Source organism: Indicator indicator, chromosome Z, assembly GCF_027791375.1.
Source record: "Indicator indicator isolate 239-I01 chromosome Z, UM_Iind_1.1, whole genome shotgun sequence".
Lineage (NCBI taxonomy): Eukaryota > Metazoa > Chordata > Aves > Piciformes > Indicatoridae > Indicator > Indicator indicator.
In genome coordinates, this window is record NC_072053.1 from 31,716,400 (window position 1) to 31,729,972 (window position 13,573).

The window sequence follows — 13,573 nt, forward strand, 5'->3', positions numbered from 1 at the left end:
TAAGTTGAGGAATTAAATATTTCCATATGAGTATGAGAAATCATTTTGAGAGAATGGCATAGGAAATATATCATCTGCCACCGTGACTTTTTTTTTCTTTAGTATAGGTTAACTAATTCTCTGTATTTCTTTTCCAAAGTATACCCCATTTTTTAATTTCACTATAGAAGTTCAAATAGTTAGTGTGGCTATTTATATCAACAATTTAAAGAGCAGCAAGGCAGAATATTTGATGTGCATTTTTATATTAAACTTGAATTAGCCCCTCCAGTCATAATAGAAGAAGTGACAGCTGCTTCAGTACAATATTTCTCATCAATTACTGCAGGAAAATGATTAGTTTAGACACAGCCTGTATTTACCAGCCAAGAGAGGTTGAAAATGTTTCCCTAGTAGCCTCTGAGTAGTTCTACACATAAGAAAGTTGGTATTTGTATCTCGAGTATCTTAGGGTTAGCTAAGCATTAAACCTGGTCACAAAACTATGAACTTTTCTTTCAGCAAAGGCAGTCTTTGAGTTCACAGAATTGGATTATTAGAAGTGCAGTACAGTCAGTTCTGCTTGAAGTCAATATTAAGTGTGGGAATGCGTATATATATATACACATATGTAGTTCAGCATACGAGTGGAGGTTTGCTTCTAGTGCATTCAGCTGAGAGATTTGACTGCGTACATGTGTTGTGAAAAAACCTACAATCTGTCTAGCTGTTTTCCCTATTATCAAAGCAAAACAACAACTGGAGCCTAATGTTAGTTCTTGGCTTAGGAAGTCCAAGCTTAGAATAGCCATTGAAATATGAGAGTGCTTAAACAAGTCCTGTTTTATCACAAATTGGTATTTTAGAATCCAGGTAAGGTAAGAAAGCTATGAAGTCCTTTAGCAGTGATGTGCTAGATTGGCAGTAGTGACAATACCATGTACTGGATTTTATTCTTTCAGTAGTGTTAGAGTGCTGTTTTTAATTTGAGGAGCTGTGTGGCGCATAACCTCCAACAGTTGTTACCAGATGGCAGTTGTTGCTTGCAGTGCTGGGTGATGTTGACATCTGCTCTTTTCCGGCGTGACTGTTGTATTCTTTGAGTTATTCATAGGCTCCACAGAATGCTCCTTTCAAATTCAACCAAAAATGAATGAATGGTTTTCAGCATTCTATTTTTATTTTAAGTATAGTTCCGACTTAATTTTGATTAAGTTTTTTTGTCTTTACAACATACTGAGTTAAACGTGTTCAGGAAAGACTGATCCGTTCACTAAGCTTGTTTCTGAGTCAGAGTACTTAATGCCTTATTTTGCGTTGTATGAGGGACGTTAGTGGGTCGCATGAGGAACTCCTGTCTTTATAGTCCAGACTCTGACTCTGCATTTCGTTTAACAAAGAGATAGTCTTGTCACTGCTGTCCTGATGCAAAAAATTCTACTGGGGATGGCACATTGCTTGAATGTCAACACTGCTTTGGACTTACCTTGGCCTAGTAGCTGAGTTTGGCATTTAGAGGTTATTTATCCTGAAAACAAGGATTTACTGAAAGAAAGGTCTCACTGCCTAACAGAAATATCCAAATGGATTAAGAAACTGACTAGGAAGGTAGCATGGAAGGAAATCTAAAAGGAATTTAAAGATTGTTTTTACTATGTGTGAGACCTCAAGTGATGAGGCTTTTTAATATCAAATGGTTTAAGACATTGTCAGTCTTAGAAATTCAGCATCTTAATTTGTGTGGACTGATCCTGTCTTCTATTATTTCCTGTGTACTTCTCCATGTGGGAATGCATGTACCCTAATAAATCCAGTAAATATATTTAAAATCTTTGAGAGAAGGAAAACATGTTTCAAACAGGTGTGGAAAAGCAGGCAAGATTTCTTGTTTGCTGCTTTACCAAACCACAATGAATGAACTAGTTTAGAATTACATGCACATTTTGGTACATATTTATATTTCTACAGGAAAAATAGTTCAAACTTGTAGAACTTTTTGTTTGGTTGGGTTTTTTTGTAATTCAGCAATATAAGTAAGTTCTGATACTGCTTTTATCATAAAATGTAGTATATTTGTGCTAATTTGTTATGCCTTTCTGTTACAGATTAACAAAACTCCAGATATTGGAACTTAGAGAAAACCAGTTAAAAATATTGCCAAAGTAAGTATGGAGGATCCTACTTTGGAGGATTTTTCCCTGCAGCATGTGGTGCATGCAGAAAAGTATATGACAGCTTAAAATGTGTAGCTAAGTAACTGGACTACGGTCTCAGAGAGAATTTTCCATTTGTACTGCTGAAATTATATTTGTCTTCAGGCTGACTGCTGTGCCAATTCAGAGATATGCCTATTTAGAGTTATATATTTTAATTTTTTTTTCCTTTTTTATACAGCTCTGTGAACTTCTGATCTACCTGTTGAGCTTTTAAGTCATTATGTCAGCACCTTAGGATGGTCATTCATAGATTCATAGAATGGTTTGGGTTGGAAGGGACCTTAAAGATCATCTAGTTCCAGCTTCCCTTCCATGGCCATCCTCTACTAGACCAAATTGCTCTCATAGTCTGTCCCCATAGGATAGGTTCTCCGGCCCTCTGATCATCTTCATGGCCCTCCTCTGGGCCTGCTCTGGCAGTTTGATGTCCATCTTATGGTGGGGGCATGAAAACTGGAAACAGTACTCCAGATGGGGTCTCCCAAGAGCAGAGTAGGGAATTGTCTCCCTTTCCTGCTGGTCACACTTCTTTTCATGCAGCCCAGGACATGTTTGGCCTTCTGGGCTGCGAGTGCACATTGCCAGCTCATGTTGAGTTATTCATCACCTGACACCACAGAGTTCTTCTCCTTGAGACTGCTCTCAAGGCACTCCTTGCCCAGCCTGTATTTGTGCTGGTATCTTGCACAGTGATCCTGGCTTGATTACAGTTCTGATGACTGAGTGTCTGAGCTGTAGGCATTGGTAATTAAGATCATTAAACCAAAGGGAGAGTTGATATGTTTGCTCCTAATCACTGCGGAAATGTGATTCACATGACTTGAATACTTTTTTAAATTTAACATACTTCAGGGCTGAAGAAAGTAACAACTCATTACAGTGTTGCATGGAATCTATTATAATGCACCAATTCTATGATGCAGCAAGCTTGTTTAATGCAATGCAGCGTATTACTCAGAATGTTTTCTGTAATAGCGGAATAATTGTGGAAATTCTTCCTGCATTTGTTTTAACAGTAAATCCAACTGTACCTGTCTCAAGATCTAGCATCTTTCTAAAGCCTGCCTTGCAGTCTTGACTTATTTCATCCAACAAGCTCAAGCTGATAGTTTTGCAGTGCCTGCTGTTTCTATGATATAGAGTAATGCTCTAGATTTTCTTACTTGGACCTTGGAGGTCTAAATGCGTTAACAGAGTTACAAAAGGTCAGTGAAGAGAGAAAGAAAGTCCTTAAAAATCAGATGTGAATAACCAGCTGTGGAGTCTTGAGTATCTTGTGGAGTACTGTAAAAGGGGTCCTCCTTTGGCAACATAAACTGCTAAAGAGAGTTACTGGTTTTGGTGGGTAGAAGATGTTTTGGTGGAGGAGAGGGGTTAATGCTCGAGTATTCACTTTGTCCACCTTATATAGTAGCAAAGACTTGGATGCGGTAGGCTGAAGTGTGAGTTGCTATCCCTTCAAGTGCAACAGCAAATTTTCTCAATGACTGTAGCTAATCTTGGAATGGTTTTTGTGGGAGTTCTGTTTGATTGGCTTTTGTCCAGGTTGCAATCATGGCTGAGTCCTTTTTGAAGTGCCATGTGCCTAAGACATAACTAAGGATTATGCTCTATTAGAATTCCCGTTTTGTGTGCCTAGATACGTACTGTGTTGCCTGCTGTATAAAGATGGCAGAACTCATATCTGGAATGAAATGTATAAGATCAGAAAGTATGAATTTAAGTCTTAGAATTGTGAAGCATTCTACTCATTTGTGTGATTTAAATACTCCCTATTCTCCTTTGCTCTTTCTGCTATCACTAATTTTCAGTAGGAAAAATTAAAGGCCACGTAATTTGGGTAAGTAGCTCTGTAAAGTTACTCCCAACTGAGGAAAAGTAGCTGTAATTAAAACTTACAGATAATACAGATTTTTGTTTATAAAATTACTGTCACCTTAATTGCTGTATTTAACACTAATAGCATGAATTACATGTGATTTAAAAAAAAGTAGTTTACAGAGGTCTCCTGTAGTGATAAGAGACACTTAAATGCTGCAATATATTTAAGCCAACTTTTGGTGTTTTTTTTTTTTTTTTTTTTTTTTTGTTAGCTCCAATGTTTTCAGGGTTTAATCATTGCTGAAAAACTGAACAGCAGCTGTCATGAAGATGTCCTCTACAGCACCTCCATAGTAGTCTACAGTATATGATAAGCTGTCAGCTTTATTATTCTCTTCTGGTATTCTTGTGGCTCAATTAAGGGAGATCAGAGCTATTGAGGGGATGTTGGGTTTTGGGATTTTTATGTTTGTTTATTTTTGTTTTGTTGTTTGTTTGTGGGTTTTGTGGGGTGGTAGTATTGTGTTTAAATTAACCAGAGCAAAATGCATCTTACTACAGTGAGGCACTAGAAACATACCTTGCATATGTATGATGTACACTGGGGAGAAAAAAATCTATTGTGGTGTCCAGAGTGTGCAAGAGGTGAATCTGCCTTTCAGGATAAGGCAACCATGCAGCAGTTGACCTAGCCAACAAAGATGTCTGTTGCCTGGCTTTAACAGTTTTATTAGAGTAAAACCTGATGTGAAATTTGAACTTCGGCAATTTTCCAAACCTAAATAGGTGTTTTGAAAGGAACATGCTACACAGTTATAAGTAGTGCAGAAAATGCAAAGGGTTGTGGGTTTTTCTGGAGCTAATAAGGTATAGCAGTATATGATAATATTTTTGCTATAGAAGACAATTGTATTTTCATGTTTCCCTGTCACCCTCACCTTTTAAATATTTTCATATCTATAGCAAATTCTGATGTATTTGTAATCAGAAATGTGTATGGATAAATTTCTACAAAATGAACTAGACCTCTTGCTGAATTAAACATGCACATAATTTTTAACACTGAAGCATGAAGTACTTGAAAGAGTGTTAATCAAAATGGGTAATTAATGCCAACATGCTGAATCAACCTTGCTTTGTGCCAAATGCATCATTTTCTTGGAGCTTATCTGCAGTCAGAGTCCACCAAACTGGCAATATTATAATGAAAACCAGCTCAATGAAAATATTTCTACTGAAAAGAAAGCAAAAATACACAGGCTATTCTATAGGCATTTGTGTTATAGGTAGCTAAAAACTGGGGAAATGATGCAATAGAAATATAAAAAGTGTGTGTGTGATTGTTTTTTGTCGTGGTTTTGTTTGGTCAGTTATTTTGTTGGTTTTAATTTTTTTTAAAACTTCTGTCTGTTGCCTAAATGAAAGAAGCAAGTTGTAAGAGACTGTAATTCAGGGCCCAGTCTTGCTTATCATATGCACACCTTGACTTGAATGCTACTTGATATAAGATGTAGTATTAATCTTAGTGAAGCTGACTATTTACATATCAGAATCTAAGGTTTAACTTAGACTACCTGATCTCTTAATGTTGGATTGATTTCACAGCAAGTTCAATAACATAGTTATTTCAGTTTTTGGAAGGGATTACATAGCACTGTGTCAAAGACAGGTGTTGGTAGAGCTTGGTGATCAAGTACATTTTTATTTCTAGCCTCCTATTCCTCTTCCTTTAGTGCTGAATTTTCCTGCTGCTTTAACATTATTATAATCTTTGCTTGCGTATTGTTTGAAGGTGTAATTGCTCTATAAACAATATAGAAAAGCAAAAATATATTAGTTATAGTACAACTGAAAGTGCTGTAATTATGCAGGCAGAAGGGAAGAAGAGGAAGGTAGCTGATCTTGCAAACATATCTGTATGTTCTGCAGTTGAGTGGTTGTGTTTGCCAGATTACAGACATCTTGTCAAGGAAAGAAGAGGGCCATTATCAGGAAAATTATTTTGTTACACTATCAGTGTTACATAAGATACTTGAGAGAAATTTGCAGATATTCACTCTGGCTCCGAATGGTAAGACCAGGTACCTTGAAGAAAAATTGTAATAGTATTTCTGTTTTGTTTTACTTTCAGTAGGAGAGTGAGGATTAAGACAAGAATGGTGACTTTGGGTTTCCTTGAGTCATTAATGATGTGGGAGGGTGGGAAGGGAACACCTAGATTTTTGATTAGACTGGAGCGGAATTTGTTTATCTAATGTAATTTGGCAGTATGGAGCAGAGGAACTTCACTGCTTAGATTCAGTGAATCTTGTGTAAGCTGTGTAAACAGTTTGGCCTGAGAGTTGAATAGTATTCTAGAAGGAAAATAAAAGACAAGGAAAATAAAAGAAAGGAAAAAAAAAGAAAAGGGAAAAGAAAAACCAAAAACCCAAACCAACACCAAAACCCAAACACTCAGACTTTAGATTATGTTTGTCAGTGAGATTTTGGTGTGTTGGTTGGTTGGTGGTTATCTTTATATAACCATTGAAATAAAAGGAGAAGAGCTCTTGTTGAACTGAAGGAAAATGTTCCCTTCATCTCAAGCCACAGTAAAAATATCCTGTCTGACTTTGTTCAATTTAGCCTTCTAAAAACTCACCTGAGACTGAACAGTTTTCAATTTGTTGTTACCTGTTTGTCTTTTTTTTCTTCACTTTGAAAATCTGTACTTATTTCTAAGCTGAATATCCAGTTGAAATAAAAATCAAGGCACTGTAATAAAACTCTTGAAATAAAAGAACTATGAAAATATTAAAATAACCCCTTTTTAAGAAGTAATCATTTATCAAATATAATATATTCAATCCCACATATTTGTCTTCTCCCTTAATCTACTATTTGAGGCTGAAATTTAGATCAGCAATGGAGTTTTGGACTGCCTTCTCTATTAGTCCCTCTAGACTCTCCCACAGTCTAGCTCACATAATTTGAAACCAGAAATCTAAAACCTTTCGAAATTGAAATTCTCAATAAAAGTGTAGCATGATGTTGCCCATGAAGTTTCGAAAGCTGCAGAATAATGTGCTAGATTCTTTAAGTGAGCATGAGCCTTCAACTGTGCTTCTGAGAAATGCATTGGGTAAGACTTGTTACCAACATATGACACTAGAATTGACATTGGCATGGTCTCATTAAACTTTGAGAGTTTCATCTTACACATTATTGTGGAGGGACTTAGATAATTTACATTAGAACTGGAAAAACTCTACTTTCAAAATTGATTTACTGGTATTCATCCTATTCATTAGTCTTGAGAAATGTAAATGTATCTCAGATTCTTATGGAAGTAGCTTTTTCATGTATTTCTTATTCTTCTTTGAGACAATGGAGATGTGAGTTAAAGGCTTTCCCCTAAAGCCACTGTATAATGTGTGCAGTACAAAAAATACCTTCTCCTTTTGTCTTGATCGTGTCTTTACCTGCTTATGCTAAGTTGCTGGTTTGTCCCCAGCATAATTATTGTAATGTCATGGAAAAAAGTGCTATAGACAAATGTGGAGTGTGATCGGTTTTAGATATTATTTAATTATTACTATTAATAATTAATTAACATTAACATATTTTCAGTAAATAAGACATTTTTCAGTAGAATATAACTTTTGAGCTGTATATTCAGATCAACTGTAGTATGTGGAGTATCTGAAGAACATGGAAGCTTTGAATAGCTGCACAGAGCATCTTGTGCTCATGTGGATTTATTAAAAGATATTAGTGTTCATGTATTTTCTGGTAACAGAAGACTATTTAGAAGCTCTTATTTAGTTTTTAAAGAATTTTATAGTATGTACACACAGTTTATATTTGAAAGTTTTAGGTATTATTAATTGTTCTACGGGAATCTAGTAATAAATACAAAACATAATACAAGGAATATACAGCCCCCTTGGAAATATTTTTCAGTACTGCTGTTGACTGGAGTACCAAATGTATAGAATATGTGCAGGTAATCTTTGTGGGGTCCCCAAAGTAAACTTAGAGCAAAAATATTTCCAAAACACAGTTTGAAATAATTGATATTACGTCAATTCAGTCATTGATTTAATCTTTGCCATAAATTGGCTTAAAGACTGTTGATGTGTCACAAAATCCAATTTAGTAATTTGATTTAGAATAGAATAGAATAGAATCAAGAAGGTTTGAAGAGACCTCAAGGATCATCGAGTCCAACCTGTCACCCTACACCTCATGCCTATCTAAACCATGGCACCAAGTGCCACGTCCAATCCCCTCTTGAACACCTCCAGGGATGGTGACTCCACCACCTCCCTGGGCAGCACATTCCAATGGCCAACCACTCTCTCTGTGAAGAACTTTCTCCTCACCTTCAGCCTAAACCTCCCCTGGTGCAGCTTGAGACTGTGTCCTCTTGTTCTGGTGCCTATTGCCTGGGAGAAGAGACCAACCCCCTCCTGGCTACAACCTCCCTTCAGGTAGTTGTAGACAGCAATGAGGTCTCCCCTGAGCCTTCTCTTCTCCAGGCTAAACAGTCCCAGCTCCCTCAGCCTCTCCTCATAGTGCTTGTGCTCAAGGCCTCTCACCAGCCTCGTTGCCCTTCTCTGGACATGCTCCAGCAATTCAACATCTTTCCTAAACTGAGGGGCCCAGAACTGGACACAGTACTCAAGGTGTGGCCTAACCAGTGCTGTGTACAGGGGTACAATGACCTCCCTGCTCCTGCTGGCCAAACTATTCCTGATGCAGGCCAGGATGCCATTGGCTCTCTTGGCCACCTGGGCACACTGCTGGCTCATGTTCAGGCGCCTGTCAACCAGTACCCCCAGGTCCCTTTCCACCTGGCTGCTCTCCAGCCACTCTGACCACAGCCTGTAGCTCTGCATGGGGTTGTTGTGGCCGAAGTGCAGCACCCGGCACTTGGACTTGTTGAATGCCATCCTGTTGGACTCTGCCCATCTGTCCAGCCTGTCAAGGTCCCTCTGCAGAGCCCTTCTACCTTCTAAGAGATCAACACCTGCTCCCAGCTTGGTGTCATCTGCAAATTTACTGATGATGGACTCAATCCCCTCATCCAGATCATCAATAAAGATATTGAACAGGATGGGGCCCAGCACTGATCCCTGGGGGACACCACTAGTGACAGGCTGCCAGCTGGCAGTGGCACCATTCACCACCACTCTCTGGGCTCGGCCCTCCAGCCAGTTCCTAACCCAGCGCAGAGTGCTGCTGTCCAAGCCACAGGCTGACAGCTTGGCCAGGAGTTTGCTGTGGGGGACAGTGTCAAAGGCCTTGCTGAAGTCCAGGTAGACTACATCCACAGCCTTTCCCACGTCCACCAGGCTGGTCACCTGATCATAGAAGGAGATCAGGTTGGTGAGGCAGGACCTGCCCTTCCTAAATCCATGTTGGCTGAGCCTGATTCCTTGGCTATCCTTCAGGTATGCAGTGATTGCCCCCAAGACAATCTGCTCCATGATTTTCCCTGGCACTGAGGTCAGGCTGACAGGCCTGTAGTTCCCAGGTTCTTCTGTTCGTCCCTTGTTGTGGATGGGCGTCACATTGGCCAGTTTCCAGTCTTCTGGGACCTCTCCAGTGAGCCAGGACTGGTGGAAAATGATGGAGAGAGGCTTGGCTAGCTCATCTGCCAGCTCTTTCAGCACCCTAGGATGAATCCCATCAGGTCCCATGGACTTGTGAATATCCAAGTGACTCAACAAGTCTCGAACTAATTCCACATGGATTTCAGGAGTACAACACTGCTCCTTGACCCCATCAACCAGCTCAGGAGGCCAGTTATCCTGAAGTCCTCCTGTCTTACTGTTGAAAATGGAGGCAAAGAAGGTATTTAGAATCTCAGCCTTCTCCTCATCCTTAGTTACAATGTTACCCTCCACGTCCAATAAAGAGTGGAGGCTCCTCTTGCCTCTCTTTTTTTTTTGTTGTAGGACTAGAGAAATGGTTAGGATTCCAGACCATATCATGTGGAAGCAAATTTGTCAGCAGCCTGGAAAGGGAGAAAGGTGGTGTTGGTTACTGTGATTCAGCAGTGGCTTAATCTGTTTTAGCTGGGTTTAGGCAGTGGTCTTTCCTTGAGTGGAAAACGTGTAGCTGACAAGTCTTTAGCTGGTGAGCACACTTACTGTGACTGTTGGTGAAAAGCTGAAGTACTCAAATGAAGAGTAACTTCACTGTATCATAAGGATTACTCTAGTCTTTAGGTTTTGTAAACTAATTGCTAGATGAGTTGCATTATATTCCTTGTGTGAAAGTCAATGTGAACACTAATATGGGCCTGGTTGAACAAAATGTGAAAATTTGACCTTATTTAGGAATCAGTCTACTTGCAGAACATCATTGCTACTTAATACTGATTAAAACAGTATGCTAGTGTGAATACAGGAAGATAGAGTCTAATTGGTATTTTCTCAAATCTAATTCCTTACTAATCTCCTTCCTGTGCAGAACCATGTCCAGACTGACTCAGCTGGAGAGACTGGACTTGGGAAGTAATGAATTCACAGAAGTGGTGAGTTTTGCCTTACTAACAGAGGTTTTTATCTTTTATAAATCTCTTCATCCTTTAATGTGTTTTTAATCAATATGAGAACGTAAACATCAGCTTAAGAGTTCTAATGCTGAGGAAATACTAGGTTTATCTTATACTACTTTCTGGTGCCTGTTAAAAAACTATGTGCATATTCTGAGGTATAGGAGTATGTTATTTCCTCCATTTGAAAAGAACACTGTATGGTATAGTATGGTTACTGTACTGGAAAAGAAATATTATGGTTATATGCATTTGAATTATAAGCATAATTGTTTGGCCTATAATAAACACGTAATTGGTTGCCATGCACTTAATTTTGCAAGTTCTCTGTAGGCTGTGCATAAGGTACTTTAGGGATTGTCTACAACTTGTTTAGATCTGGAGGAAACTAAACTAATTTTAAGTTTGAATATTGTTCAAAATAGGATTTACAGTAGAGGTGCTCAGGTTTTTCCTTCAGTATGGGTCAGTTTAATCAGGCACAACTCTTCTGAGTCTGGTGCTAAACAATGTCCCTTAGCATCAAATCTAAGCATCTTTTAAACACATCCAGGGATGGTGATTCAGCCATCACCCTGGGGAGCCGACTCCGGTGTTTGATAACCCTTTCAGTGAAGAAGTTTCTTCTAATAGCTGATCTGAACCTCCCCTGGTGCAAATTAAGTCAATTTCCTCTCTCCCTATTACTTGTTACTGGGGAGAAGAGACTGACACTCGCCTGATTATACAACCCCTCTTCAGACACTTATACGGAGAGCAAGAAAGTCTCCCCAAGGCCTCCTTTTCTCCAGACTAAACAACCTCAGTTTCCTCAACTACTTCTCATAAGACCTATTCTCCAGACCCTTCACCAGCTTTGTTGTCTTTATCTGGACCCACTCCAGCACCTCACTGTCTTGTAGCGAGGGCTCCAAAATTAGCAATCACTTAGCATCTCTCTGGTTCTACAAGTACTCTTTTTGGATAAAAGAACTGAAATAGAACTACAGTGGAACATACTGGAGTGCCATATCATAAAGCCAGCTCTTATGTGCCACCAGTAGATCATGCAGAGCTAGCTGAACCCTTGCTTATTTGTATGATTTAGCTGATAGGAAAGTGTGTTTAAGTAATTGTTCATTAGTGTTCTTATACTTCTACCCTTGCCATTACTGTTGTCATTGCATAGTAGTTATTTGTGTGGGAGCCTTAAAATAATGGGTCCAGGCTCACATTAAGCTATTGCAGCCAGAAACTTATGTATAGGCTAAAAAACTACCCATTATGCTTCATCTCTCCCAGCCTTTTAGCTGTAGGACTCAACTACTGTAACTTACTAAGATCTTCTGGTAAAAGCACACAAAATTTGAAATGTCTTTTTTAAATTAATTAATTGTTGGAAAGGTAGTCTTCAGTTAAGATTTTTCTTTTGGAAAATTATTGGGAGCTGGGACTGTAGCTTGTGCAGGAATTCAGTATATTTACAGTATAACAAAATTTGAGTTCTGCATTTAACTGAACTTGGTTGCAGTTGTTAAGGTGCAGTAGCTCCTTAACAACTCTCACACTGTTGAGTGTTAAGGTGCAGTAGCTCCTTAACAACTCTCACACTGTTGAGTACGTACTGCTTTCTCAAGAAGGAAGTTTCAGTAAGAAAGCATATGCAACTTGGATGTTTACCACAAAGCAGTCTTTCCCTAGTAAGGTAGTTCTAATGAGTAGCAATGGAAGCACAGTCCTGCAGCTCACTTTACAGATTGTTTGCTTGTATCACACAGATGAACACTTTGTTGCTAGAAAATTAAGATTTGTAACTGTGGTTTTTGAAAACTGTTCTGAGATGATGGAATTTGAGTTTTTAGACCTTCTTCATAAAGGAGGAAGTTACACCCATAACATTTATTTATTGTGTGCTCCAGTTGAAAAGTAGTACTTCCCTGGGAAAAAAAAATCCACAACAAACCAAAACAACAAACCTGAAAATCAACACTTTCTGTAAGGATTTAGTGCTGTGATCAAATGCTTAAAAGATTTTTGTGTATCTGGTATGTATTTACATTTCAAAAAGTGAATTACCAGACTTTGTTGTGGTGAAAAAACCTGTATATAACAGCTATAACATGAATAGATTAATCACTGAAGTTGATTTCGCCTTTCACTATTTTTTATACAAAGTTTTTAAAAAACTGCTTCCTTCTACAGCCTGAAGTACTTGAACAACTGAGTGGGTTAAAGGAATTTTGGATGGATGGTAATAGACTAACACTTATTCCAGGGGTAAGTTTTCTTACTGCATTAAACATTTTACATTTTAACAGAGACTGGTATTTGCTTTGCCAGCAATTGTATGTGGTAAAGTTGCTATGTTACTTAAAGCCCTGAGGCTAAGTGCCACACAGACATTTAACTTAGGATTTGTCACTGATGATGAGAGCTGGGTACACATCTTTTCTTTCATTTGAAAGTTGTATACCTCTCATGTAAAAATCTTTTTCTAATTCAGGAAAAAGGTCAAAATCCTAGATCCAGTCCTTGACTGAATTTTGAATTGACTGGTCCTTCCAAAAAGAACTTATTTTCTTACACAGCATGTTGTGTGAATTTTTACTGATCACAGTTGTAAAGCAAGTGATGCCTGTTCAGGTGCCATATATACAGGGAGAACAGCCATTTCCTGAGAAGATATTCTGTTGACTTCATCTGGGTTGCTGGCATCTCTTGGAATTATGTGGGGTCCAGGCTGAGCTGTTACTGCAACACTTGTGAACATGTCCTCATGTCCTACTAAAATAGCAAACAAGTATTTGAGATGCAGTTGGCCTGTTGGTCACGCTTAAAATCACTAGCACACTTCTGACATGAGACTTTCTTGCCTGATCAGTAATATTCTCTACTGTCTTTCCTCACTTCAACTAATTCTTCCATGAATAGCTTACCGAATGTTTTAAACAATTCTACTTTACAGTAAAAGTAGAACTATGTTTGTGAAAGTGATTGCATTATCCCTGTGAAGATTTTGGTAGTGTGAACAATC

At 38.5% G+C, this 13,573-nt stretch overlaps 1 protein-coding gene across 1 annotated transcript in view; it reads left to right on the top strand.

Moving 5' to 3' along the window:
* Positions 1 to 13,573, top strand: part of ERBIN (erbb2 interacting protein) — a 127,346-nt gene that overhangs the window by 77,556 nt on the left and 36,217 nt on the right. Inside the window, exons 7-9 of the mRNA XM_054397783.1 lie at positions 2,085 to 2,141; positions 10,476 to 10,539; positions 12,742 to 12,816. Of these exons, the coding sequence (XP_054253758.1) occupies positions 2,085 to 2,141; positions 10,476 to 10,539; positions 12,742 to 12,816 (196 nt within the window). The remainder of the gene's footprint in view (positions 1 to 2,084; positions 2,142 to 10,475; positions 10,540 to 12,741; positions 12,817 to 13,573) is intronic.